The 25997-nt window shown below is 46.5% G+C and overlaps 1 protein-coding gene across 1 annotated transcript; it reads right to left on the reverse strand.

Annotated features, from left to right (window-relative positions):
• Nucleotides 1–609: 609 nt before the first annotated feature.
• On the reverse strand, nucleotides 610–24446 carry Arhgef5 (Rho guanine nucleotide exchange factor 5). The gene is made up of 16 exons (XM_036182264.1): nucleotides 24205–24446; nucleotides 16138–17253; nucleotides 14016–16032; nucleotides 13456–13513; nucleotides 12901–12965; nucleotides 12441–12694; nucleotides 9776–9936; nucleotides 8701–8853; nucleotides 8279–8408; nucleotides 7728–7802; nucleotides 7282–7371; nucleotides 6140–6297; nucleotides 5378–5539; nucleotides 3970–4040; nucleotides 2042–2146; nucleotides 610–1383 (listed from the first exon to the last, which is right to left on the reverse strand). The coding sequence occupies exons 2-16, from the start codon at nucleotides 17239–17241 to the stop codon at nucleotides 1226–1228; spliced, it is 4761 nt and encodes a 1586-aa protein (XP_036038157.1). The 5' UTR covers nucleotides 17242–17253; nucleotides 24205–24446; the 3' UTR covers nucleotides 610–1225.
• Nucleotides 24447–25997: the final 1551 nt, after the last annotated feature.

A 25997-nucleotide genomic window follows, 5' to 3' on the forward strand; every position in this document is an offset into this window, starting at 1 on the left:
GTGCAGAGCTGCAATGCAACTCTGCACTTAAGTCGTAAGAATTTATAAACAATTGAATGGCTAAGAACTATAGTGATCCTCCTTAAAAGATGGCAAAAAGGATGCCATGTATTGTCACAAGAGGATGCTAAACAAGACAAATAATTATGGTGACATTCTTCAACTGAAAAGGCCATGTTAAAGGAGACAGAGAATGATCCATCTGGACAGGACTTTACAGTGTGTTGATTGGGTGCTGCAGTTTATGTTTAAGGATTTGGGCCGATTGGCTCATGGCAGTATGGTACCTGGATTCTGGGACTCTTTCCACTGACTTTCACAAGTCAGAATACCTAGGCTGACAACTTTGTAGCGAGTCAAGTCATAACAGAAAGTCATGAATGGTCTGAAGAGCCAAATCCACCGAAATTAGCTTATTTGTGCCTACGGGTATGGTAAACTATTTGAACAGGCTCTCATTACCCACCAGTGCCTTTTAATACCTTCTATACCTTCTACAAGCTCTGAACCCACAACAAGCAGAGCCTCTGCTCAAGCTCCTAGGGCTTTGTTGAAGAAGTAAGTAGCTGATATTGTCTATGTGCCGGTTTACTCTTCAATGACACATCACATAGGCTGGAGTTCTTAAAAGATTCTGCATTGTGAATCTTGTTCAGTGAGTGAGGAGTGGTCTGAGAAAAAAACACTCAGAGAAGTGCCAAGTTTATTAGAGTGAGAGAATGCCACCCTCACATTGCCACCAAGAAACAAAGACCTCAGGGGCACATGCACTGAGGAGAATCTCTAGATCCGAAGACACCCTAGAGGTCAGTAGGTCCACCTCCCCACCTGATGTTCTAATCCCCATTCAACTCCACTCTCCAGTGGGCTGAGGTCCATCTGGTAACATTTGTCCACAACCTCACATCTGGCCAGCTCTGAATCTGCACTGTAGCAGCAGATGATGTACAAGCACCATCTGGTAGTGGGAAGTACACCGCTTAGGCTCAGGCCCCACAGTCCCTTTTCCTACAAAAAAAGGATCCCAGAATCCAGTGTGAAGTCACTCAATATTCCCTACCAAGCACAAAATGAAAGAAGTACTGGAGCAAGGGACTGAGTCAGTCCTTGGGCTTTCAGAAGGCCGAGTTCCTGATCCACAGACAGCCTCTGTAGCAGGTTCCTGGGGCCAGCCATTTCTAGGAATGCTTGTTCATGATCTCAGAAGACTCTTTCCCAAGAACAGTTAGACTTGCTGTTGTACCAGCTGCAGTTTGGCAGTCTTGACTCGATGGGCTTCCTTGAGGTTCTGTGCACGGACTTCTGAATTTGAAATAAACTCTACCTGTTGGATGGGGAACCAGCCTTGCTCCCCATCTGAGAGCCTCACACCCTCCAGCCAGCCTGCAGTCCACAGGAAGAGGAAAGAAGAATTAGCTGTTAAGGACCCACACTAACTTGTTGGACTTCCTGGCTGAAAATTAACTTACATCCTAAGGCTGAATGAACTAGAATCCTCCATCATGAAAAACCCAGCCTTGCAGGGTATGGAGATGGTTGCCCTAGGTCTGCTGTTTTCTACAGCCAAACATTCTGGAACCTTCTTCACTGATATTAGTTGAATTTTGTCCATCAAAGTTTTTGGTACCTCAAAATTTGCTCTTACTTGGGAATGAAACTGATGCAAATACAATGAATAAAGTTATACCCAGGCCACCCTGGAGTCTGTCAACCAATCGGAATCAGTCTCCATATAGAAAGGGTAGTCTATATGCAGAGAGAGAAGAGCCCACAAGGATACATGTGCAGAGACTGGAGTTATGCAGCCACAAGCCATTCTGGAGCTGTCAGACTCAGACAAGGTAAAGAAGGACTGCTCCTAGAAGCTTCAGAGGAGCCTGCTGATACCTTGATGTGGGACTTCTCACCGCCAGAACCGTGAGAGAATAAGTTACTGTTATTATCAGCTGTGTTCAGTGCTTTGCTGTGGCAGCCTTGGAAAGCTAGTGCACCTCCTGCTGCCTTTGCTGGCCAACCTCCTGCTCTTGGGCTCCCCTCTTACCATCGCTGCTCTGCTGAGTCACCATCACCACATCCGCCTTCTCTAGTGCCAACTCATCATTCTCTCGGGGCTTGTAGGCACGGAGACACTGAACCTGTGGGGAATCTTTGGAAGAGAAGAGTGAAGGAAAGTGAGGAGCGGTGACTAGGGCACACACACACACACACACACACACACACACACACACGAGGAACTGTGAGGGAAGTGTGGAAGGCCTTGAGGTAGAGATGAGCGTGGGATTAGGGACAAAAGCCACCATTGACCCTCACCTTTAATCCCAGCACTCAAGAAGGCAGAGGCAGGTGGATCTCTGTGAGTTTGAGTACAGCCTGGTCTACAGAGCATATCTAGGTCAGCCAGGGCTACAGAGAGAAAATCTATCTATAAAACACAAAAACAACAACAACAAAAAACCCAACAAAAACAAAAGAGGTGATTAGAAACATCTTCATCATCTACCAGGGATCAAACAAGCCAATAAAGAAATAGAAATGAGTATGGGATCTAATTTTTAAAAATTCTACTTCTGGGGAAGATGACAGGAAAGTACCTTGTGACCACATTTCCTCATCATGACCTCAAGAAGGTCTCCAACTACAAGGATGTCAGGTCAGATATAGTGGTTGGTAATAAAGGCTATTATTGTAATAAAAAATGGCACAAGTTAATTTTGGCTCTTGATCTGTGACATTGCATTGTCACAATCACAAATTTCCAGTCAAATGGTCACTAGGATCTTCAGCACAGAACTCAGAACTTAGCTGTCAGCTTTTCCAACAAGATTCAAAATTGAATCTTCCATCATTTTCTTCAGTATACCAGTAAAGGACCCCTCTCCCTTAAAAACAGACTTCTAGCATTAGACTTTCTGGGTGACTTATGTGCCCTTGATTCCTTCTGGCCTTAGTTTCCTCATCTGGAATTGATCAAGATGATCATTTGTTTGTTTGTTTGTTTTTGAGACAGGGTTTTTCGGTGTAGCCCTGGCTCTCCTTGAACTCAACAGAGATCTACCTGCCTCTGCTTCCTGAGTGCTGGGATTAAAGGCGTGTGCTACCATTGCTCAGTGATCAAGATGATCATTGATCAAAGTGATTCATAAGGAAATTCTAGATGCTTTCTTATGAGCCAGGCAGCATTTTGATAGATTAGAATTAAGTTCAAGATAACAGAGTTCAGAGAACGTCTGTCCTAGAAGCAATCTGTCTTCGATGGGTTTGTCTTTATACTTTGCTACACTCTTCTGATTTGCAGAAAATAAATAGAATAAAAGTGTACTGTTTTGTCTAAAGCTTGGCATCATCTTCCACCCACAGGAAATGCAGTAAAGTGAAGTGGTCCCTGCACCCTCTCTAACTACTGTAAATGAAGCTAACCAATGGACTTACGGCAAGCAAGCAGCACTGAGTTCAGCTGGGTTCTCCTAGGTCCTTTTCCAAGGTTCATTACACTCGTTTGTTCTTTTTACCCACAAAAGTCCTTTGCCATGTTCTGGGCTCTGGCTACCCCTGTGTGCTCTGGGTAAGCAATCTCAGCTATCTGGGTGTGGCCAGACCAAATCAGTGTTGGTCTTTTCTTCTCCTCCCCAATGAAGCTACACTATCTCCCCTGGTTTCCCTCTTACATCTTCAGTTCGTAAAACTAAGTCAAAATCATAGTGGATAAAACTTAAAGGAATATATATTTTATAAAGAACAAACATTTGCCTAAGGCAGTGAATGTATGAGGAACAGTACTAATATGACAAACGACAGTTTTTAAGCTGATGTATCACAAGTGTTTAAGTTTCTACCACCAGCAATCCACCATGAAATTCTACGAAAAAGCAATAAACAGGGGACTTTTAGAGTTACCAGCCAGTACACTCAACCCTTCATCTAAAGGAGACCACAGACACACACTGCCATTTTCGTTACATCCTTGCTCACCATAGCACTCAAGCAGGTCCAACTCCTCTCTGGGCATGGCCAAGGCTGAGATCCAGCGAAGCTTTTCACTTCTGAAAAAACAAAACAAAAGCAAGTCATAGCTTCGGTTACAGTCTGGGGACATAGGCTGAGGGCCAGTAGTGGCGAAGGCAAGTGGCTACCAGAAGGACTTGTCTAATTCAGTGACTCCTAAAGCCAATGAGATTCTGCCTGGCTGGAAACCTGGAATGACCTTATAATATATGTTAGTGTATCTTGTTTATCCTTCCTCTCTCTCTTCAGGCATATCTTCCACAAAGAGTCATAAGGTGAACTGTCAATCATACACATCAACAATTTTCAGTCTAGAAATCATACCAAGCAAAACACTCATCTGTTTAGATATGACTACTCTGCATGACTCTTGCTCCTCACTTAACTCCCTTCAATTAAATATCTAAGATGGAAATTACTGTTTAATAACAAGTAAGCCGAAGAGCTATATCCATTTCATTGTTGTTGTTGTCTATAATGTGATCTCAGCCTAATTCTTGATCATCTGAATGTTTTTCTATTCTCTTATCCTGTTTCCAAATGCTCCTAGGTTATTGAGAATGACACTTTCACTTTTCCAAAAAGATGCTGCCCAAAGCCCTAAAAAAGAACACAAAAGCTACATAGGATTATTTATCTAAGGTAAAATCCTGAATACAAACCCATGTACTATCTTTTCTGTTCCATGGATAGACATAGGAACCACTGACCTCACTAGAAATGTCTTCCAAGGAACCACGCTGAAAAGCATTCACATCATGTGGGGTCTTAAACCACAGAAGTGTTTAATAATTTTACAGAGAGGCTTTTTCTGTGTCACATATAGCACCAGGAAAGCATTGGGTGTTCTTTAGTTTGTATATTATGTACCAGATTCTACAGTTATCATTTCAACGCTCAAAACAGTATGTATATGTATATGTGATTGTATTCATTTGTTATTATCATTGGAAAGATTACAACCCCTATTTCTTAACACTATAGATTTCTGCTCAATGGAGGATGAAGCTAGTAGATTAAGGAAAAGCAGAAAGCATACAAGGTGTTTTTTATTCACGTAAGTGCCCTATAGCCTTGGCTCTGGGTTGCATGGATGAGCTGGATCTCTCACAGATACAGCAATCCAATTCTCTGCTTATTTCATGCCAGCTCATCTCCCTCATGATGTCTCATAGAACTTGTGATTTTTGAGTACACTGGAAAGCAGATGTTAAGAAGGTGGCAACTTCACATGTTCAGCCCACACTGAATCTCCTTCAAGTTACTGCTTAGCTCTAGGACTTTGGGTTTCTCTATGAATGATCCCCACTGCAGAAGTGGTGAGGCCATGGTCTGGGACATCTATCCCCAACTCCTGTGCCCAGCCCCATCTCACTGAGTCTCAGTGCGGAAGAGGAACTCTGCTTGGGTGCCCTGTGTGTTGTGCATCAGGAACAGACGGAAGAGGTTCTTGTGAGGGCCATGCAGCTTCATTTCACACTTTTCCCCTCGAATGGAGGAGAATGGAGCGTGATCAAACACCAGGAACCGGCTGCCTCTGCAGGACAGAAAGAAGTCTTCTAAGTCTGATTCTACAGTTTTTGTACTTCATCCACCCTCACCCTCATAGTCTTAGATTCAAATTCTCTGCTCTTAGCTTCTACAGACTATATTCATATAAAACCCATACAAGGGCTTCAACTTGCTCTCAACACGACAGATAATCCCAGTGTCTCAACCAACCATTTACTGCAATAATGCTATTCACTACTTTAAGAAGTCGAAGAGGTAAGAACCAATGTTAACTTTCTAAGGTCCTAAAGACCAGAGTTTAAGCTCTGAAATTAGCCACGTGGATACATTGGCGAATATGCTAGGCACAACCCAACAAAGCCAGAGATAAACTTATTTAAAAAGACTGTGTTTCTTTACGGTGGTTTACTCATGTCTGTAACATGGGGACAGGTCCGGTTCTGTGATTTCATGATGTAATTTGGTAATATTAACCCCCTACTTCTGTTCTCTAAGCTATGACTCATGACTCAGACTGTGAGTTGTCTGAGAAGGGATTCGTTGGCAGCAGGTCATCTGGTGTCCTCTAGACTTATCCCCTTCTTTCATATGCCCTATGCCCTGGCCTCCTATCCCAGGCACTGACTCTCGGGGTCGGGACAGCAACAGACAGTCATTGAAGAGATGCAGATGGACAGGACGAGTGGTCAGCTTCCTCCTCAGCCCTGGGGACGCACTGAACTCTAGGGCCGTCAGCTCCCCACTCTTGACCAGCCATCGAGATTGGGAAATAAGCGGGAAAATCTATAGATCAGGAAGAGAGAAAAGACAGGTTGTGAGCTTCTTCTCAGTCCTGCCCAACCGACTGATCACCAATTCCAGATCCTCCCTCTTGCTCTTAATCAATCCATTCAGATTCTGTTGTCTCTTGGAACCGTCTATCCACTTGGTGTGTGGATCCTGTGTTTACATGCTCAAAGAAAGGTGATTCTGATCTAACAAGTGATGATGCGGGAGAAGTCTGTGAGCCCATGTAGCACATGTTAATGAACAGGAGGGCAAAACACCTCATCCTAAAAGTCAAAGATCAGTTACGTTATGTGCTCTTTCCTTGATGATGATTAGAGCCAAGACAGGCAGTCAGAATCTGGCATGGAGCCGAGGATAAGGAGATCAAGGTGGGGTCTGCTGGGAACTGGGGCCTGGATAAAGAGCTCTGACAGAACTTAGAGAAGGACCTCCCTTCTCTTCTAGGGAGATAAAGATGGTATCTGCAATGCACTGGAATTTCAGTGTTGAAGATCAATTTTCTATTTGTTTGGACAAGAGATTTTGAGGGTTTTGGCATGTTGCTTTGGTTAGATTAAAGGTGATCTGATAAAATAAGTGAGTCAAGCATTCATTACCCCTAAATTCTTATATAGTCTTATTCTGGGAAATTCCTTCTGTCCGTTTATTGACTGCTCCTCCTCCACCTCCAATAACTACTGCCTCTCCCCCTTTCTCATTATCCTGGCAGTTTCCTTATGCACATTTACAGATATAGCAATAGACTTACAACCTCTACTTTTACAGCAAAGCTAATAAAATCCACACACAGTTCTATGCCTCCACCTATTAATGTGTCTTGTAAACTGAACGATCATTTGCATATTCCAGAAATGGAGAGAAGGGCAGGTAGAACCACTGGATACTGGAGATGATGTAAGTAAGATAACTGTCAGAGGAAGGTCTGTTGGACATGCTAAAGAGATTCAGAGGCAGGAAGGTGTGCCAGGGACAGCTCACTTTGCACTCGAACTCAATCTTCTGGCTCAGGTAGATGAGCTCCTCTGTCCGCCGCATCCTCTGCACATTGTTGTTGCAGTCTCGGATCAGCTGAGAACGGAGCAGGGTAAAGGAAGGGCAAGATCACTGTGTTAGAGTCTTGAGCTGTAAGTCCCAGTCAAGCAATCTGAGAAGATGCCTGCAAACCTTGGTCTTTTCAACCAGGCTGGAGCTGAATGAACAGCATCAAATTCATGTTTTAGATTGCTGAACTACTTTACATGATCTGAGAGAACACACTGAAGGACTGTGGTATTGGGACTGTGATATAGTTGCTAGACATAGAATGTGAAGAAACAAGTTTAGTTTAGCTCTCCTCTTAATAGCATCCCATATCCCGTACTTTCTCCAGTTCTGAGTACCAGGGGAAGGAGTATTACAGGTTATTGGATGTGATGGCTGCCTACCTTCTCCAGGGCATGGTGTGCCTTTGTGGCTTCTGCCTCTTCTGAGGAGTCAGGCTGGGATCTCTTCAGAATGTTCTGTAGAACAAATGGTGGACAAGAGCCAGATGGGAGGAAGAATGGATAATTAGGAAGAGATAACAGGGGGATATCTGATGCAGAAGTCAGGGGCACAGTTCCAAAAGCAAAGATTTCTGAGAAAGAAACTGTGGGGCCGGGCGGTGGTGGCGCACGCCTTTAATCCCAGCACTCGGGAGGCAGAGGCAGGTGGATCTTTGTGAGTTCGAGGCCAGCCTGGGCTACAGAGATCCAGGAAAGGCGCAAAGCTACACAGAGAAACCCTGTCTTGAAAAACCAAAAAAAAAAAAAAAAAAAAAAAAAAAAAAAAAAAAAAAAAGAAAAAAGAAAAGAAAAAAAGAAACTGTGGGCAGTTGTGAAACTGCTCACATCCTCCACATGATATGGAAACTTCATAGAAGAATGGATGATCTTTTGCCTCCAAACCTCCCAAGATGATGTCTTTGAGTCAAGGAAATTGGAAGTATCTGCCATACCTGGAGTAGCAACTTAAGACGGGTGATTCGCTGGAAGGGCAGTATCAGAAAGGACTTGAGAGACAGGCGTTGGCAGATGGGGTCACTCTCCAGCTTCTCTAAGACCTCTCGGAAACTGCTGTTGCTATTCCTATTATGAGTAGCAAGACTCAGGGTGAGGAGGGAGATGGGGAGTAAAGGGGGCTCAGTGAAGGCCTGGGCAATGGAATTCCAGTGCAGGATCTGGGGTTGGGGAAGAACGGTAAGAGCCTATGTACAGGGTCCAGATATGACTGCAGGGACAATCTGATATGGAGAGTGGGCTGAGACTTCAGCTGACAGTAGGCAAAAGAACAAGTACTCTGGGGAGAGCACTCTGGGCTAGGGACAAAGTCAAGGTCACAGCAATGTCCACTAAGGGAACGGACAGGGATTATTCTCACATTAGGCTTTGGAAGGTGCGTTCTTGATAGGTCTGGTTGGTGACATAAGGCAGGTAGACTCGGCGGAACTCTGGGGCATGATTCAAGACAACATCACACACTTGGAAGGAGAAGATGTTGTTCTCGAAGTTTTCTTCTAGGTCGGAAAGGAACCTGCACAGTATTTAAACAGTTTCATGAGGCACAGTGGCCTCAGCTCAGCATTTCAGCCCTGTATATTGAGCATGCAACTTTTGTTTCTATGAATCACTTACTTCTACTGACTCTTCTTAGCTCTATGCCCTTGTTATGCAGTACATCCCCCAGGTTGTTACTAGTTTATTTCTGATTTAATTTAAATAATATTCTATTTCTTTTTCTTCTTTTATTCTATTCTGGTTTGCCAATCTTTCAGTTATTTTTTAAAAAGATTTATTTATTTATTTAATAATGAGTGCTCTATCTGCATGTACACCTTTATGCCAGAAGAGGGCATCAGATCCCACTATAGAGCCACCATGTGGTTTCTGGGATTTGAACTCGGGACCTCTGGAAGAGCAGTCAGTGCTCTTAACTGGTGAGCCATCTCTCCAGCCCCCTTTCAGTGATTTTTATACCTTGTGTCCACTGCAGTGCACGCCCAGAATGTATGTAAAACCTCAATCCAGGAAGCACATCTCACTCATCTATTAATAGATGTGAATCCTCACACTCTTGCCTCTTCTTAGTTCTTTCTACTGTGCTTCCTTGGAGGGAGCCCAGGCCTACTTTCATAGAGACTGACAAAGAGAAGGTGTCTATGAGCGGGGCAGTGGTGGCACATGCCTTTAATCCAAGCACTGGGGAAGCACTGGCAGGTGGATCTTTGTGAGTTCGAGGCCAGCCTGGTCTACAGAGCGAGGTCCAGGACAGGTACCAAAACTACACAGAGAAACCCTGTCTCAACCCCTCCAAAAGAGAGAGAGAGAGAGACAGAGAGAGACAGAGAGAGACAGAGAGAGACAGAGAGAGAGAGGTCTCTGAGGGAGAAAAGAAGCTGAAGATTCAATGGCTAAGAACAGCGAGGTTGAGAGGATGAGTTTGGAAGAAGGCTCACGTGGTGCTGACATCTCGCACATCCTGTAGACGGGAAAAGAGCCACTGGTGATCCTGGGTAGACAGGGTGGCCCGGAGTTGGGCTGAATGTTGGAAATGATCCACAGCTATGTTTAGACTGCGAAGGTAAGACGCCTCTGACACGATCAGCTCAAATTTGGCCTAGAGGGTTACACAAGAGGAAGATTCATGAATACTCTTTTTTACGAACTCTCAGCTAGATAGGAGTTGTTGAACAATGTTTTAGGGCCAAACACTGAAGTAGATACATTGTTTCATCACTCACAGTCACAAAATTTAACTTAGTCTAGCAGGGATGTGAAAAGTATTTGAGTATGTAAGATTCAACCTAGGGGCTGAAGAATATGTGTGAGCCTCTATGTTCTCAAGAAACTTAAAGCTATATTTGTACACATATGCAAATAACTCTGTGATATCACAGATATGTTAATTTACCACATCACAGTATCAATTTTACCAACAAAATAGACTGTTATACCTCTTAACTAGGTGGCTAATATTTTAAATAAACAATGAAATTTATTTTTGGAGAAGAAACAAACAAGCCAAACATTTCTAGAACTTTTATTACACAAACAAGCAGAAAAGAAAAAGGAAATGGTGCCAGAAGGATAAGTAGGCTATGTAAGGTGGGCTACATAATTAATACAGTACAATATGAGCTTAAAGAGACGTGAAGGAAATGTTCTAAGTACGGGAATTAACTGGCTAGCTTTTTATTTTAGTGATGATTATTTTTTTAAATGAGAATATCCTTTAGCAAGTGTGGAAAAGACTAGAAGAGGTAGGAACAATGTTGGGAAAGGGTACCATGTCTAGATGGGAGACGAAGGCCTGCCAGTCCTAAGCATGTTAGAAGTAGAAAAGGCATAGACTGCTCTAAGCCTCAAGCAGGCAGACCTGGAAGACTTGATTTGCTAGAACTGGGGTGTACAGAGAGGAGCCAAAGCCAACACCTTGCTTTTCAGTTGGGTAGTGGGTTGGTGATGGAATCGCTGATGAAGCCACAGTGCTCATAGTAGGAAAAGACTCAGGGAGGAAGGTGACAAGCTCAATTTAAGGTCTGAGGAGAAATGGAAACGGAAAGAAGGATAAGTGAGAAAAGTTTTAGTTTAAAATGGAAACCAAGCATGTAAGAATGTGTGTGGAGGCTCCAGCAGGGGGCGCAATGACCCAGACATGACCAGTGGACTCCCTTCCCTTCTCAGCATGGAGCTTCAGTAAGGCCACTTGGATGAAGAGACAGACATTCATTGCTGATCACTGAGATGGTCAACCACACAGGGACCTTCTATACAACCCCGAACCATGACACAGCAGATCTATTCTCAACATTTAAAGACCATATGGCTTAAGGTGGCTCATTTAAGCTTCTGAAACTTAAGGGTATTTGTTGTTGTTTTGTCCTTTTACATAGATATAATGAACACCCCCCACCCCCCCCCCACCCCATCCTACCCCCACCCCACCCCCCTCGATGCCCCAACCACACACATACTTCAGAGAACAAACACTTCAGAGAACATGATTGGTAAAAGAAATGGAGTCTGTGAAGGAACTGTGTTCATGAACTGAATGTGTATAGATGAGCTAGTGATGCAGAGGCCTCCCAACTCACAGAGTCAACAGGGATGAGGGCTGGAGTCCAGACTCTGTGATTCCCTAGCTTCCTAACGGTTCAGGGAGGGGCTAGAGCTCATTCCATCTTCCCATCTTCCCATTAATTGACGGGAAGAAATAAATACAGAAGAGGTTAGTGATTTTTCTCAATGCATGTGTTTTGAAACTTGCAGTGAAATTATATAGCTTGTCTAAGGTTATCCGGCTAGTACATGAAGCCAGGTTTGTATCATCAATTCAAATAGTCATATTTTCTGACTGATGATTCTGTAGTAACCATTTATCTCTATTTCCCCCAGTAACTCTTTGTATCTGTTTTACAAATGGGAAACAATATATTAGAGAGAGCAAGTAATTGGGCCAAATCAAGCAACATACAGTAATGAAGGCTTCATGTCTAGATCACTTATTGTGGAACCCAGTTACTCAGATATTACTCTATCCCATTGTGCCCTACTTTCTCCCTGGGAAGAAAGGGTCTACCTTTTATTTCAGACAGATCTGAAAGCAGAAACTAACTGCTTATGGAAAACTTACTAATGGTCCCAGCTTAGAACCAGACAAGCACTGTCTCCCTCAGTCCTGATACTGGGCATGATGACCAAGAAGGGCCAGTGATATAAAAGAACCAAAGGACAAGAAGTTGTCCTCTTCAAAGGAGCCAACACAAAGACTGAGCATGGGGCTTGTCTGAAATACTTGTAGAAGTGGTAGAGAGATTATAGCTCGTCATGAAGCATCAGTGATGAAGTTACTTTCACACCCCTCCCAACAAATTCAGAGGTATGTAGGAGCCCAAGCCAGTACAGGTAGAAGTAGATATAGCACATGCATGAATGTGGGAAGTGGGCTGAGTGCTCAAATTCTGAGGGCAGTTCACATTCTTCAGCATGGTGGTGAGCATGTGTATACAGGGGACTGTGGGGTGGGGACAGCCTGCTCTTGGTGGCAGAGGTGAGGAGGAGACAAAACAGTAAATGTGACTTTGTTCCCCCTCCTCTCCCCTGCCCTGCCCTGGGTAGTACCTCTTGCAGTTTTTGATCTTCATGGGTCATGGAGAGCAGCACTGTGCTGTTGCGCACCATAGGGATTTCCTGCCAGAGGGAGCCACTGGAGGCCATGGAGAGGCGCTGTAGGTAGGAGTCTGAAGACACCAGTGCCTTTTGACGATGCCGGGGGGAAGAGAGTCCAGGTGCCTCCGCTAGGCTGTTCAGCCGCTGCTGGCTCTGAATCTCCTTGTTCAGAACAACGTCACTGTACTCCTGATAAAGTAGCTGGGCTGCGGGTGAGGATTCATGGGTGAAGAAGAAAACCCTGAGAAAATGAAGTGAGTGGAAGCCCACAGCCAGAAATTGCCATCTGTGGCAGACCTCTGGCAACCCTTTCTTCTGGACACCACCTCTCCATTGCTGGCAGTCACGAGTCTCTGTCCCACTTTAGGCAGAAAGCATACCCGAGCCCAGAAATCTGTTTCAAGGTACTCACAGGAGTTGATGAGCTTGGAGCAACGTCTTGAAAAGCCTCCTGTCCCCTCCTTCGGTTTCTTCTCCCTGTGGAGTAGGGAGGCTTTGGGGTGCTTGCTGACCATGAGACAGAAGACCCTCAAGTGACTTTAGATAAAGAAATCTCTAGTCCTACGGACACAAGCTGGGGTGTCAGGACCAAAGGAACAGTGGCTTCAATCGGTCCTCATCATCAATCTTTCCATTCAACCCCTTTCCCTTACCTCAATGTCCAGAGAAGATCCCGAGGACTTAGGGAGAACTCATAAATTCTTACAAAAATGGGGCAAGTCCAACAACAACCCCAGATGTGGAAGGAGACTGGTTTCTAGCCATATGCTTGAGGAGGACAGCAGACCCAGACACAGTAGGCAGAACGGGGATGATCCAGACACTGCCCTTCCCGGCAGTCCCGATACCTTTCTCTTCCTCTCCTTACTTTCTGAAGATAGAGGCACTAGGAATTCTGGGTCCCAGTACCCTTATCCACTGAAGTCCTGCTACAGAGTTGAGTTTGTGAGGAGGCAGGGCAACTCACCGGAAAACCACAGAATCTGAAGAGCCAGGAGGTCTTCCCATGCTTGGATTTCTTAAATCTGAAGAGGGAAATGGATGACATAACAGGGACATTTAGAGAACGTGAAAGGATGAGCAGGAATCACAGATGAGCAGAGGGAAGACATTCTACTACAATCTGTAAGAGAGGGCAACACCAAAGGCAGAGGAATTCTGGGAGTTCAGCACCCTGTGTCCCTGGCCCTCATTCAGGAGAAGACTGATATCAGCTATGCCCCCTGCCTTCATACAGGATGGGAAGTACACAAGGAAATGGTGCCTTAAGTTCTTTAAGACAGGGAGCAAGAAGGTGTAGCCATGGAGGGATTCTGGCAACTTTAGGACGAGTTGGACTTCAGAGGAAGCCAGAGATGGCAAGGTAGAAAGGGAGGAAGAACATTCTGATGAGATCACGGGGTCATGAGTTTCTGAGTTAATGGTAAATGTGCAGGGGAGGGAAGCTGCAGAGAGAGCAGTAGAGACCCTGGAGAATGGAAGAAAAGCCTAACACCAATCCCCCTGCACTCTCTGCTCCCCACTCACCTGAAGAGCTCTCGGGCAACAGAGAAGGTCTCCTCAGGCCTTGCCGGTTCCAGCCCTTGTGCTTGTTGGAGGCCTGGCCCCCAGCCTGTTCACTGCCACTCTCTGTTCTCACTGGGTCCTGCCTGTGGGGCCAGCTGCATGCCTTCTCCAGTTGCTGGTGGATGGGTTTTTCTGACTGCTTTTTTGGTCCTAAAGCTGACCTCCGTGTGTCATTACATCCCTCCTGAGGGACTGATCTTCTAAATGATCCTCTCACAGGGGGCTCAGACTCTTCGGTGTGCTCCCACTCATCCTTACTGGTAGGTCTCTGAAGTTCCGGAATACAGGGAGTGGTAGGGGAAGAGGGATTTAGAAGGTTTATCATGTTGCTGAAAGCCAGGCCAGGGGACACTTCACTAACACTCCCATTGGTGGGAACCAGCGATTCTGTGGATCTGCCTGTGGCCGGGGGCCAAGAGGTCCGTCCAACAGAGAGTGTGGAGACTGTCCAGTCTTGGCCAGTGGGTCTTGGTTTGGCTTGACCCCCTGAATGAATAACTCCCCCCTGGATACTTCTGCTTCTCTCCCTGGATTTTGGTGGTAATGGGGGTGGTTCAGAGAGAGGGACTGGGGGTAGAGGCCTGTACGTCTTTGGTATACTAGAGGAGGAGTGGGGAGAATGGCAGAGATCGGGCACATCGGGAGTAGGGGGTAATGGTTTGTTGTATCTCAGCCTGGAGGAGATGGAGGTCCGAGTCTGGTGGGAGTCTTCTGGGGTGGCTGGTAGAGGGCGGTGCTGCCTTGCCACAACAGAGTCAGGAACTAGCGGAAACGAGCCTTTAGGGGATTCAGGTAGCCCTGAACTTAGGGCCAATGGAGGAGGATGACTATATCGCTTCAGTGTGGGGGCTACTACATGAAGATGGCCGTCTCTCTCCACTACGGAACTGTAGCTGTGTCTCTTTTCTGGGGGAGGAGGAGGCAAGGCTTCATGTTTCCTCCTATCCATGGAGACAGTGCATAGAGAGGAAACATTCCCAGGAGAACCTACGGCAAAGGCTGAGTTCTGTGGGGAGCCCCACAGCGGACTACCATGAGGCTCGCCGGGCCTCTCTGGATTTGAAGGGAATCCTTCGGAGTCCTGTCTCAAAGCAAAGAAAGCAGCAGAGGATTCTGAGAAGACGATGCCGTCCCTACTTCTTCTGTCTCTTCGTGGGATCAGAGAGCCATAGATGGCAGGTTGGGGGGCCCTCTGTGGTAATTCTGAATGAGAGGAAGAAAAAGACTTTGCCACAGAGTCTGGAGTCTGTTCTGTCCTGTGAAAGCCTGGGAACGAGTTACTTCTTAGATGCTGGGTGGCTCCAGTGTAGCTGGTGAGAGGGCTATGAGCCTTGGCCTTGTCAGGGGTGGCACACTGGGCCTTGCGAGTTTTTGCAGGTACTGGAGGAGCCTCAAGGGCCCCACCATGAGGTGGAGTGTCAGTCAGGAGAGAGGCTGCTAGGGTGTCCTTCTGAGGAAGGACAACTGGAGGGCTAGCAGGTGACAGGGTGGCAGTGATGGGGGAGACTGCAGTGGGACTAAAGGGAGCTGAATCCGGTGTCCTTGGAGGAGTCATAGATGCACTAGCAGAGACAGCCTCAGTCCCCTGGATGGACACTGTCCCCTTCTTCAGCCCGAATCCTTCTTGCTGGCTGTTGGGAGTCCTATCATCAGGGGGTTCTTCAGTAGCAAAAGAGGCAGGTGGAGAAATGGGCTGGTGAGACCATTCTACAGGCCCCTGTGCAGGAGTCAGAGCTTGGGGGATCTGTTCCTTGGGAATAGGTTCCCTCTGAGCCCCAGGAATATCAGCCACAGAGCAAGAGATGTCTGCAAACAATGCTCCTGAACAGAGAGCCTCAGGAGCTATGAGATCCACTGGAGGACAATGCTTGTTGTTCTCGTCTGTTCTCCTCCCTTTCATGGCTGCCTGTTCACCCCTTTCCCCATTCCCTCGCTCCCCCTCACCTGAGTCTACAACCCCCTCCTGGTCGTCAACCCCCTCCTGATCCTCAACCCCCTCCTGGCCCTCAACCCCCTCCTGGTCCTCAACCCCCTCCTGGTCCTCAACCCCCTCCTGGTCCTCAACCCCCTCCTGGTCCTCAACCCCCTCCTGGCCCTCTCCTGGCATCACTTTTCGGGTTTCATCATCATCATCATCTCCCCGCTTTCCACTTACATTCTCGGATTTCACTACTAACCTTTGATTCTCTGCATACTGAGAGTCCGCCCTCCTCTCTTCTACCTCTCCTAATTCCCTGTCCCATCCCTCCTCTTCTGAATCTCTCTGACCCTGAACCCTCCTATCCCTGTCCTCTTGACCCGACTCACTGTAATCCAGAGCCTCCAGTTCCCCACTGAGCCCCTTACTGTTCCTCTGTCTTCCAAGCATTCTATGGTTTTGGACTTGTTCCTGTTCTTCCCCACTACCACTAACCTCCTCTTCCTGGTCTTCCTGATCCCCCAGAAGCCCATCAGAACAAATGTCATCCCTCAGAGTTCCTTCTTCCTGAATTTCAACTTCCTGTCCTTCCTGGCCCTCCAGTCCCTGGGCCCCCTGAGGTTGGAGGAGGCCTTCTTGACCTTGCTCTTCTCGCGTGGCCTCCATCTGCAGCTGTTTCCACTGCCTGAGCAGTCCACTTCCATGGCCCTCAGAATGGTCTGTCTCACCGGGGCGCTTTTTGCAGGGAAGCCAAAATCCTCTATGGCTCGAAGGGTCTGGATAGGTTTCTTCCTCTTCTTTTGCTTTGCTAATTGCCAATGTCAAAGACATGAGTTCTGGCTGCAGTTCTAGCTCCACTGTGCTGTCTAGTTTGCTGGATTTGTCTAGCCATTCCTCCTGAACAGCACAGGCCAAGAGCTCAGGGACAGCTATTGTTCTTGACAGTCTGTCTTTAAGGCTCTGGGATACTGCTTCCAGCGGGTCTGGAGTGTCGAAGGAAGCAGCCACAAGGATTTCCTGGTTGGTCTCCCTTAAGAAAACTCCCATACTACCAGGTGTGTGGTCACTCATGTCCCCTAAGTCCTTTGGCTGGCCCATCAGGAGTGTGTGTCCGTCTGCCCACTTGTAGGATGGGGCCTGGCCTTCTTGAGCTTCAGGCTCCAGGGCAGGGGTCTGACTGCTCCTCATGATAGCTTTAGGGAAAGCTTTCGATTCCTCTATGGCAGGGATGGGTGCAGATGCTCCATGTTCAGGCTGCTCAGCCTCCATCAGGGCTGAATCCTAAAGAAGAAGACAAAACAAAGGTTTCCAATGCCTCCCTTGTCTGTGTCTGTGTCCAAAGGGAAAGATCAGGAAGATGAAAAGGAGACTTCTTTACTTCTATCCAGGGCCATTCTTCAAGACAGGTGTTCAATCAAATGAGCACTAGACTTTCTGTGTCTCGTTCAACTGTATTTATTTTTAATTAAACTAAGCTACACTTTCCTTTGAAAGATTTTTTAAATTTTATTTTTATTTATACATTATCTATATGTACACACAGTGCCCACAGAGTCTAGGAGAGGGCAACAGATCCCCTGGAACTGGAGTTACAGGTGACCGTGAGCCATTAATATGGGTGCTAGGAACTGAACGCTGGTTCTCTGAAAGAATAGCAAGTGTTGTAAACTGTTAAGCCATCTCTGTAGTTCCCAAGGGACTTAGAGGACTCGGGAGATGGTTCATTTGGTAAGTGTAATAAAGATTTACCTAGATGGAATGGGAAGATGGCTCAGTTGCCATACACACATAAGGACCCTAGCATACATATAAAAAAGCCAGGAGTAGTAAAGTGTTTCTATAACCCTGACATGTGTAGGGGTGGTCAGGGACAATGGATCTCGAGTTTCTTGGTCAGCCAGCTAGTCAATCAGTGAGTACCAGGTCAGTGAGAGCTTGTCTGTGGGGTATTTACCCACCAACCCCACAGCTCCCCAGAGTTTTCTTGAGTGTGAGCAGCTGGAAATATTAGATAGAAGGATTTATAGTGCGGAGATAAACAGATAGAAAATAAAGGATAGCCTCGAGAAGGCCTGTAACCTATTCCAATGGACCCTGACTGTCTCTGCCCCAGGGTATTTATAGAGATGCCAAGGGGTGGAGCAAAAGACCTCCTCCCCCAATACAGCCAAGTGTAGACCATCTCAGACACCTGCACTCAGGCCCATGGTCCTAATCATCCTCTCTATGCAGACCTGCTGGGTAAAGCCATGAGGAACCTGAAATGGGCTCCCACACTTGTCTCAAAAGATAAGGTGGAGAGCCTTCAAGGCACATACACACACACAATTTACCTAGTGATCCTTTTAAGTGTAGGACAATCAGCAGTGACCAAGACAACGCTCCTGGTGGATCTTTGTCTTGTGGGAAAGTCTGATTACCAACAATTCAATTAGTATGAAAGGCCATTGTCAAAGAGTTCCAGGAACTGCCAGTAGCCATTGCCCTCTAAATTCTATTCTGCCATTGTCTACTCCTCCCTGTCCACTCTCTGGACTCTCAGTGTGACTCAGCCTGGAATAACCACCAGACATGATGGCTGACACACCCTACATCTAACAGCCCAGAGAAGCAGTGTCAGGAGTGGAGCCATCCTCCTGAGCTGCTGACATAGGATTAAAGTAGGTCAAGTTATTATAGCCAATGTGCCACAGACGGGCCCTTGGCACAAAGTCTGAATTTTACTCGTCTTCCTAGTTTTATATTGTCTAGCAGTGCTTTGTAACTAGTGGACAATTTTGTTTTCAACTAGAGAGACAGCTGCTGTAAAACGGAAAGATAACCCCACTCGCTCTCTTCAACATGGCTCATAAAGTTGCGCCACCTTCATTATGAGACTGTCTTCCTCTCTAACCACATTAACTCCCTTCACTTCTCCCAACACTGTCTCCTACTCTGTCTTTCCCCCTTCCAAAAGAACACCCCATATCCTATTTTACAAAACACGCAGCAGACAATGGAGAGATGCCACCTTAATTTACTGTGGTTTGAAAGCAGCCTGCATGTCTCCTCCAGGCCTGTATACCATGGATACCGCTTTAACCACTCGAACAGTATCTAAGCTGTCCCAGGCACCCTTCTTCTTCTGACTATCTAAAACAGTTCTGCCTGTGTGCTGCCTTCCTAGCCTCACATCCCACCGCTTCACGCAGTTTCAGTAGGTGCTCTTCTGCTAGTGGCCCCTGTATCACCTTTGCTGGTGCTGGTGACTCACCTCACAAGGACTTTTCCTTCCTGGTGTATAGGCCAGTATGCTGTCGTGCCTTAGGTTGTGGGTTTCCAATTCCTCAAATGGGTTAAACTACATTTCTATTTCATGTAATAAAAACTAACTCGCCGGGCGGTGGCACATGTCTTTAATCCCAGCACTCTGGAGGCAGAGCCAGGAGAATCTCTGTGAGTTCGAGGCCAGCCTGGGCTACAGAGCGAGATCCAGGACAGGCACCAAATCTACACAGAGAAACCCTGTCTCGAAAAACAAAACAAAACAAACAAACAAAAATTGTAACTCACTTCACTTCTCTCTTTTATTGAAATATATACCAATTCAATTACATAGTTTCGTGACCTGATTTAACCTCAATTTCAACCAATAAATGACAAGCTGTGTGAGACATGTCTTGTTCAATTACCTACATCTAGCACAACAGTAGGCCCATAGTAAGTGCTCAATAAACATTTTAAACATAAAGAATAAATCTCGTTTCCCTCTTGGCCAAGAGTTTCCATATCATGCTCATACATCTTTGATTCTGGAGCACAGCCTGGCCTCAGCCTCCACACCTACAGTTCATTTTCTACACAAAATACCACTTGTAGTTGAAAGTCTTTGGCATCTTCTGACTAGTCCTGAGACTAATCCCAACAATTCAGAAAAGTTCTTCCCTGCTGTACAATGTAACCTTTGCCTTCCTTTTTCAGTGCCTGCCTCTAATCTCAGGTCTCAACCCTTTTCTCTCAGCTATAGGCCTTCATATGTGGTGCTCCTCTGCTGGAATCTGGTCCCGAAGCGTTCTCTGCTTCTCCACAATCACACACTGACGTTGTCTAGCATTTTGAGCTGCATCAGGGTCTCCATGAGGGCACACCCTCTTCTATGTTAACTGTGTAGGCCCCTCCACCTAAAGTTTCATTGTCCTTGGGAAAGATGGACAGGTAAAAGGGTGTGCTTCAATTTTTCACTTCTGCCTTTTTGACTCTTTGCTGGTTTTTAAGTCAACTGTAGAAATCATTTAATATATTTGAATATCCTTTTCCTCATCTATAAGAGATGAGAAAAATTGCTTCCTTCACAGTCCTAATGAAGATTAACTAACACAATACAAAAAAGTTCACTTATCTTTAAAAGTCATAGAAATTGCAGGTATTATTGCTCTGAGAGACTGAACATGTGCGGGAAAGAAACAGAAAGTTGTAAGCTATGGAGGCCTTCCTAGAAACACAAGCCTGCTCAGTTTGCAGACAGCAAAACTCAAGTTCTAAGACTCTATTTCCTAAGCAAATGATAGAAACGATTGGGACATGAAGACTCCTGTCTACTGCAAGAACCTGCTCATCCAGCCACAATATAAGAGAGGCCCCTGTGGGCCTGTGGGTCCCTCAGTGCACCCAGCTGTGCACCTGTCTACTCCAGGTTTGAACTCACCCAGGAAACTGCCTTTTATCATTGTCATGCGGAGTGGCTCTGAACACACACACACACACACACACACACACACACACACATACATACACACACGCACACACACATACACACACACACATACATACACACACGCACACACACATACACACACACATACACACACACACACACACACACACACACACGCACACACACACACACACACACACACACACACACACACCCCATAGTGACTTACCTACCCTTGCAGTCTCTATGCAAGAAAATCTGCCATAAACAAACAGACAAGTCCCTAGGCACCTTGCAGATAGAGTATGTGACAAGCTCCTGGTCACCTCACAGATGCAGATATTATCTATATAGGGCAAGTAGATATGATTAACATAAATGCACCTCGGCTGAAGGATTCTGATGTCCTTTTCCAGTTAACTGGCAGTGTGTGAGTTGCTCTATCTAGCCCTTAAATATGAAATATACAAGTGATATGTAATTTGACCTTATTATCTCAGCCACATGTTAAATGGCACATTTGTTCACTGACACCTTCTGAAACTTGCTCCTACCTGCCTCAGAAACCAAAGTGACAAACCCTGTTATCTCTCCCACCAGCATCAATATTGTCTGGATCCCTATCTCCGGACATCATCATACCATGAAAAAAGGACTTCCTGCGTTTATAAATGAGTTCTTGCCATAGCCACACTTCATCCATACATACTATGTGCTATGTGGCTATTTTCAGTCCTGATCTAAGGACACAATGAATATCTTTGCAATCTCTTAACTCTGTCTTTATCTTTTCAGAAACACTGTAGTTTCAGGGCACAGATGGCGCATGCCTTTAATCTCGGCACTCTGGAGGCAGAAGCAGGTTGATCACTGTGAGTTCAAGTCCAGCCTGGTCTACAGAGCAAGTTCCCAAACAGCCAGGATTACACAGAGAAGCCTTGTTTCAGAAGAAAAAAAAAAAAAAAAAAAAGAAAGAAAATAAATATGGAGTCACCTGTTTATACACCACTCATCCCAAAGGTAGCACATGCCCTTAGTTCTATAGTTAATTCTATCTTAATAATCCTACACAAACAGGCATGACCCACCTAGAATGTGGAGAAAGCTAAAGGAAATCTGCAAAACATGATCTTACTCATATAAAGGCATTAGAATTAGAATGGAAATTTTTTCCCCCCCGAACTACTCGTACCGTTAAAAGTTGAAACATTCTCATATCCTTCTCATCTTGGGTGACTAATCACTATTTATCTGCACACAGGCAGAGACAGGGCATAGCATCACAGGAAACTGGCTTCTATCCAGACCAGAGACATTTAGCATCTTCAGGACCCCAAGGTATGTACTTGTTAGGAGACAAAGCTCCAAGTCACCCCATTAACAGTATAGAACGCAGCAGACCTCCACAGTCCCCCCCTCCCCGGCATGTGCCAGACACACCTCTCCCCCACCTTAGCTCTTGTCCATTTCTAATCACCAGGTATAAAATGATTTCAAAGATAATTGCTTCTGCATTTACATTGGCATCTATACTTCTGTTTATAGTAGGAAAACAAATCTCCCAACTTCAATCCAAAGATACCCTCTTATTTTCATTTAGCGCGAACGATCACCACACAGATAGGTACCTTGATTCAGTGTTTGACATCACTGCCCTCAATATTCCAAAGACACCAAAATAAGGGTAGTATGACACCACTGCTAAGACCTGTCCAACCAACCTGGTAAAGAACAGAATAAACAACTTTTATTTCCTCTCTAATGTCTTAAACATCATCAGTTGCCTAGGAGGGCAGATGGGCTTATATAAGAACATTCTAAATGAGGATGCTTATGTCCTCAGGCCCACCTGTGGCCATGGGGCCATCCACTCAGGTAAGGTATGACTTGTTTATCCTGGGTAACATTGTTCCTGTGAACTTTACAGACACTCTAAGTGACCAGCTTATTCTACACCCATCACAAGTAGGGAGTCCTGTTTGCGACGGAGGCTGTCCATCGCCTATTTGTTTCTACACCATACTGTTCAACATCCCATCCCATGAGAGATCCCATTTCTGTCTACACCAGAGTAAGTGACTATTCCAGACACCACAAATGACGTCTTCTTGTCTATCCCAAAGACAGACAAGTGCATAACGTGACCACAGACAACCTCAGACAAATCACATTATGGACAGCCATACCCTCTAGGGAGCCCTGATATATGAAAACTGTGGCTATATCTGGAACTTCTGTATTCTTTTGAAAAGAGGGATCCCTTTACATTCCTTCTGACTTCTTCCTCCCAGTGCTTACATTCCTCTTTGGCCACAGTCACAGAATTTACACCTCGGTCCCCTGCCCAGCTCCTCCTCCTCCTCCCCCACGTCCTTTCAATGTTCACGGTTTCAGTCTTAGGCCTGAGGACTGGTTAACAAATGATGATAGAGCCTGGAGCTTCCATACCCCAGGTGTAGATAAAGCAGGAAGTCTGGGAAGAGGCCACACTGGGGGGTTGTTTCTCTGGGACTTAGTGCTTTTGAAGTAAAACTGGGAGCACAGTCGGGGAGCAAGGAAGGAAGGAAGCGGGAAGGAAAACCACCCTCTCACCCTCTTTCTGTTGGGTGTGCGCCACCCCCATCTCCTGTCTGACCTAGTGCTGGCCAGAGTTCACTGCTAGGCAGATAGGAAGACAAGGCTGTCCCGGGAACCCAAGATCTAGGAATCTAGGGGGAGGGGGGACGGAGACTTGAAAACTGAGGCCCCAGGATTAACTCTCCCGGGCCAGTTGTGCCGAAAGAGTTTTATAAAAGGTGTTCACAGCTAGGGCTCTGAAAACGGGCTCCTGCGCCCGCAATCTGGCTGGCTGCTCTAAAAAGCACTTTTCTAAGAACCTTGTTTTACTGAGGCCAACAAGAAGCTCCCTCTAGACAGGTAAATAGGGGAGAGGGAACCCACAGCATGGATCCCGGTTACTGATTTCAGAGCCTTGGTTAACAGCGGAGGGAGGTGTGTACACAGAATCACACATACGTATGCATGGAAATGCCGTGAAGATAACGAAGCAAGGCCCAGGCCTGGTTCCAAAAACAAAAAACAAAAAAAACAAAAACAAAAAACAAAAAAACATGGAGACAATAACACTTCCAGGCAAGGGACAGTCTAGAAATTGAAACTCAAGAATTCCCTATCATAGGAGTTAGTTTTCCCCAGGCCCCCGACTTTGTGGGTAGGGGAAAAAAAAGTTCTGGTTATTGGCCCGGGAACCTCGCGGGGCAGGGTGCCCATTCCCAAGACGCAGACCTGGCTGGGAAGCAAACTTTTCCAAGAGGCCATTCCTTCCGGCTCCCTTCCCCTTCCCCACCAGGTACTCAGCCCCTCACTCGGAGCCCGGCCCCCTGGCCCAGCCCCCCATTTCCGGAGCCTGCGCCCCGGGACCTGGCAGGGACTGGTCCCCGGGGAGGCCTAGTTCTCGCTTCTTTCCCGCCCCTGCCTCACTCCCGCCGGGCGCCACGGCCACCTGGAGCCCGGGGCTGAGAAGAGAGGAGGACACCCACCTGGTCGGAGTCACATGCTGCCCCGGACCGGCCCGAGAGTCCCCTCCAGGTCCGGGCGCCCGCCGCGGTCCCCAGCCAGGCCAGGCCGCCCCGGCGCCCCACCCGCGGCCCGCCCCTGCCGCCGGACGGGAGGGAGGGACCGGCTTCTCCTAAGGAAGTTTCAGGTGAGGAAACAGGGACACACCTTCCCGGGGGAGGGGCAGCTCTGAGCCGAGCTGGGAAGTGCGGGCTCGGCACGGCGGCCAGGGCCGACCGACAGCACCCGCAGGCCGCGGTCGTCCAGGGCCCGAGCCCCCGGCCGCAGCCACTCGGGGAGCCGCATCAGAGAGCCGGGCACCGGATCCCCGGTGTCTCTGGTGCCCCTGGACGCCCCTCCGTGTCTCTTCCCTCGTGGGTCCTCTTCAGGCCTCCAACGGACCCGGTTGACTTGTTGGCCCTGGAGTTTGTCTTTGGCTTGCTGATGTTTCGGGACGTCTGAGATTTGTGTGGTCCGTGTGTCTTTACCTTCAGGATGCAATGCAGTTTTCTCTTCCTTGGTGTTTGGGATGAGATAAAGGGTGTCTCTTGCCCAAGTTCTTCTGTCCCTGCCTCTGTGCCTCTTTCTCTCCCTCTCTCCCTTTATTGGGTGCCTGTGAAACATGCTTATATATTTTTTTCTGCAGATACCCTGTTTGCGTCCATATTCCTAAGTTCATTTTAAGATCTTATGTCCAGTTTATGATCCTTCTCTGTTCCTTGCAATATTCTGAGAGTGTATGTGTTTGTTTATGCATAATTCTTAAGCCTGTGTCTTTGGGGTGTTCACACACACACACACACACACACACTCCCTTATTTAAGGACAGGGACTTTGGATGTTCTAAGCATAGGCTCTCTTCCCAAACCCACTCATTACTCTGGAAGTTCCATAGTAACATGTGTCCGGGAGAATCTTAACAGGCTCTGGCTATTTTGCTTTCAGGAACGCTGTGGCCCACAACGCCAACAGTTTCGAGGGTAGACTGTTCCCGATCCCTGTGTCGGCTGGCTGCTCCATGGATTGTGGCACAAAGAAGAGGCTACGCAGTTGTATGGGAAGCCCCGTGGAGGAAAACTTGACTGAGGAAGAATGACCTCCTCTCTGATAGTCCTGAAGAGCAATACTGTATTCCAAAAAAAAAAAAAAAAAAAAAAAAAAAAAAAGCCCTAGTTCCCTCACGCTCCTTTGAAGGATTAAAGTTTAAACAGTTAGCTAGCTTTGACACACTCTCAATTGTCATGAAATACACAGGAAGTAACAGGAAATGCCAAGACTAGGATTCAGCCATATAAGGGCAGACCAGCATGCTTCATAAACCCAGCACCGGCCTGAGAACTAGGAGTGAAGTGAATCAGAACATTAAAGCTGGCTGAGAAGTTTAAACTCCTTGTAGACTGGGGAGAGAGAACTCTAGCAATCAGAACGTCCTGCTCTCTTATTGGTGAACAGGTTTTGTCAACTTCTGATCTAGAAGTTGCTGGTCTCTGACAGTGTCCGTAATGCTGCAATGCTGCTTGCCATTAGCGGGTGTGGACAGGGAGCAGGACATTGATTTGGCTGCTCTTGGCCCTCCTTGGTATCAGCTTGCTTCCCGTTTTCTCTCCGTCTGGGTCTCACACAGGAACCTCCTCATGTTTGCTGATTCTGAGCAAATTCTTAGTATTTTTGTTCTTTAAGTCTCTACTCTTGCTTCTCTGCTCTCTGGCTCCTGTCCCAAATTAAAGGGGAATGAATGTTGACCTGGCTTTCCCATTGATTATAGGATGTAGAAAAG

Source organism: Onychomys torridus, chromosome 3, assembly GCF_903995425.1.
Source record: "Onychomys torridus chromosome 3, mOncTor1.1, whole genome shotgun sequence".
NCBI classification, from domain to species: domain Eukaryota; kingdom Metazoa; phylum Chordata; class Mammalia; order Rodentia; family Cricetidae; genus Onychomys; species Onychomys torridus.

Bases quoted from the DNA above. Each gene is read 5' to 3' on its own strand.
- Arhgef5 (XM_036182264.1), bottom strand. From the start codon at position 17,241: ATGGAGGCTGAGCAGCCTGAACATGGAGCATCTGCACCCATCCCTGCC. The intron at 8,854-9,775 runs GTGAGCCTTCTT...AATACTGTGCAG, and splicing joins GTGCGAGATGTCAGCACCAC to GTTCCTTTCCGACCTAGAAG. The intron at 6,298-7,281 runs GTGAGCTGTCCC...CCTGATCTATAG, and splicing joins AGATTGAGTTCGAGTGCAAA to ATTTTCCCGCTTATTTCCCA.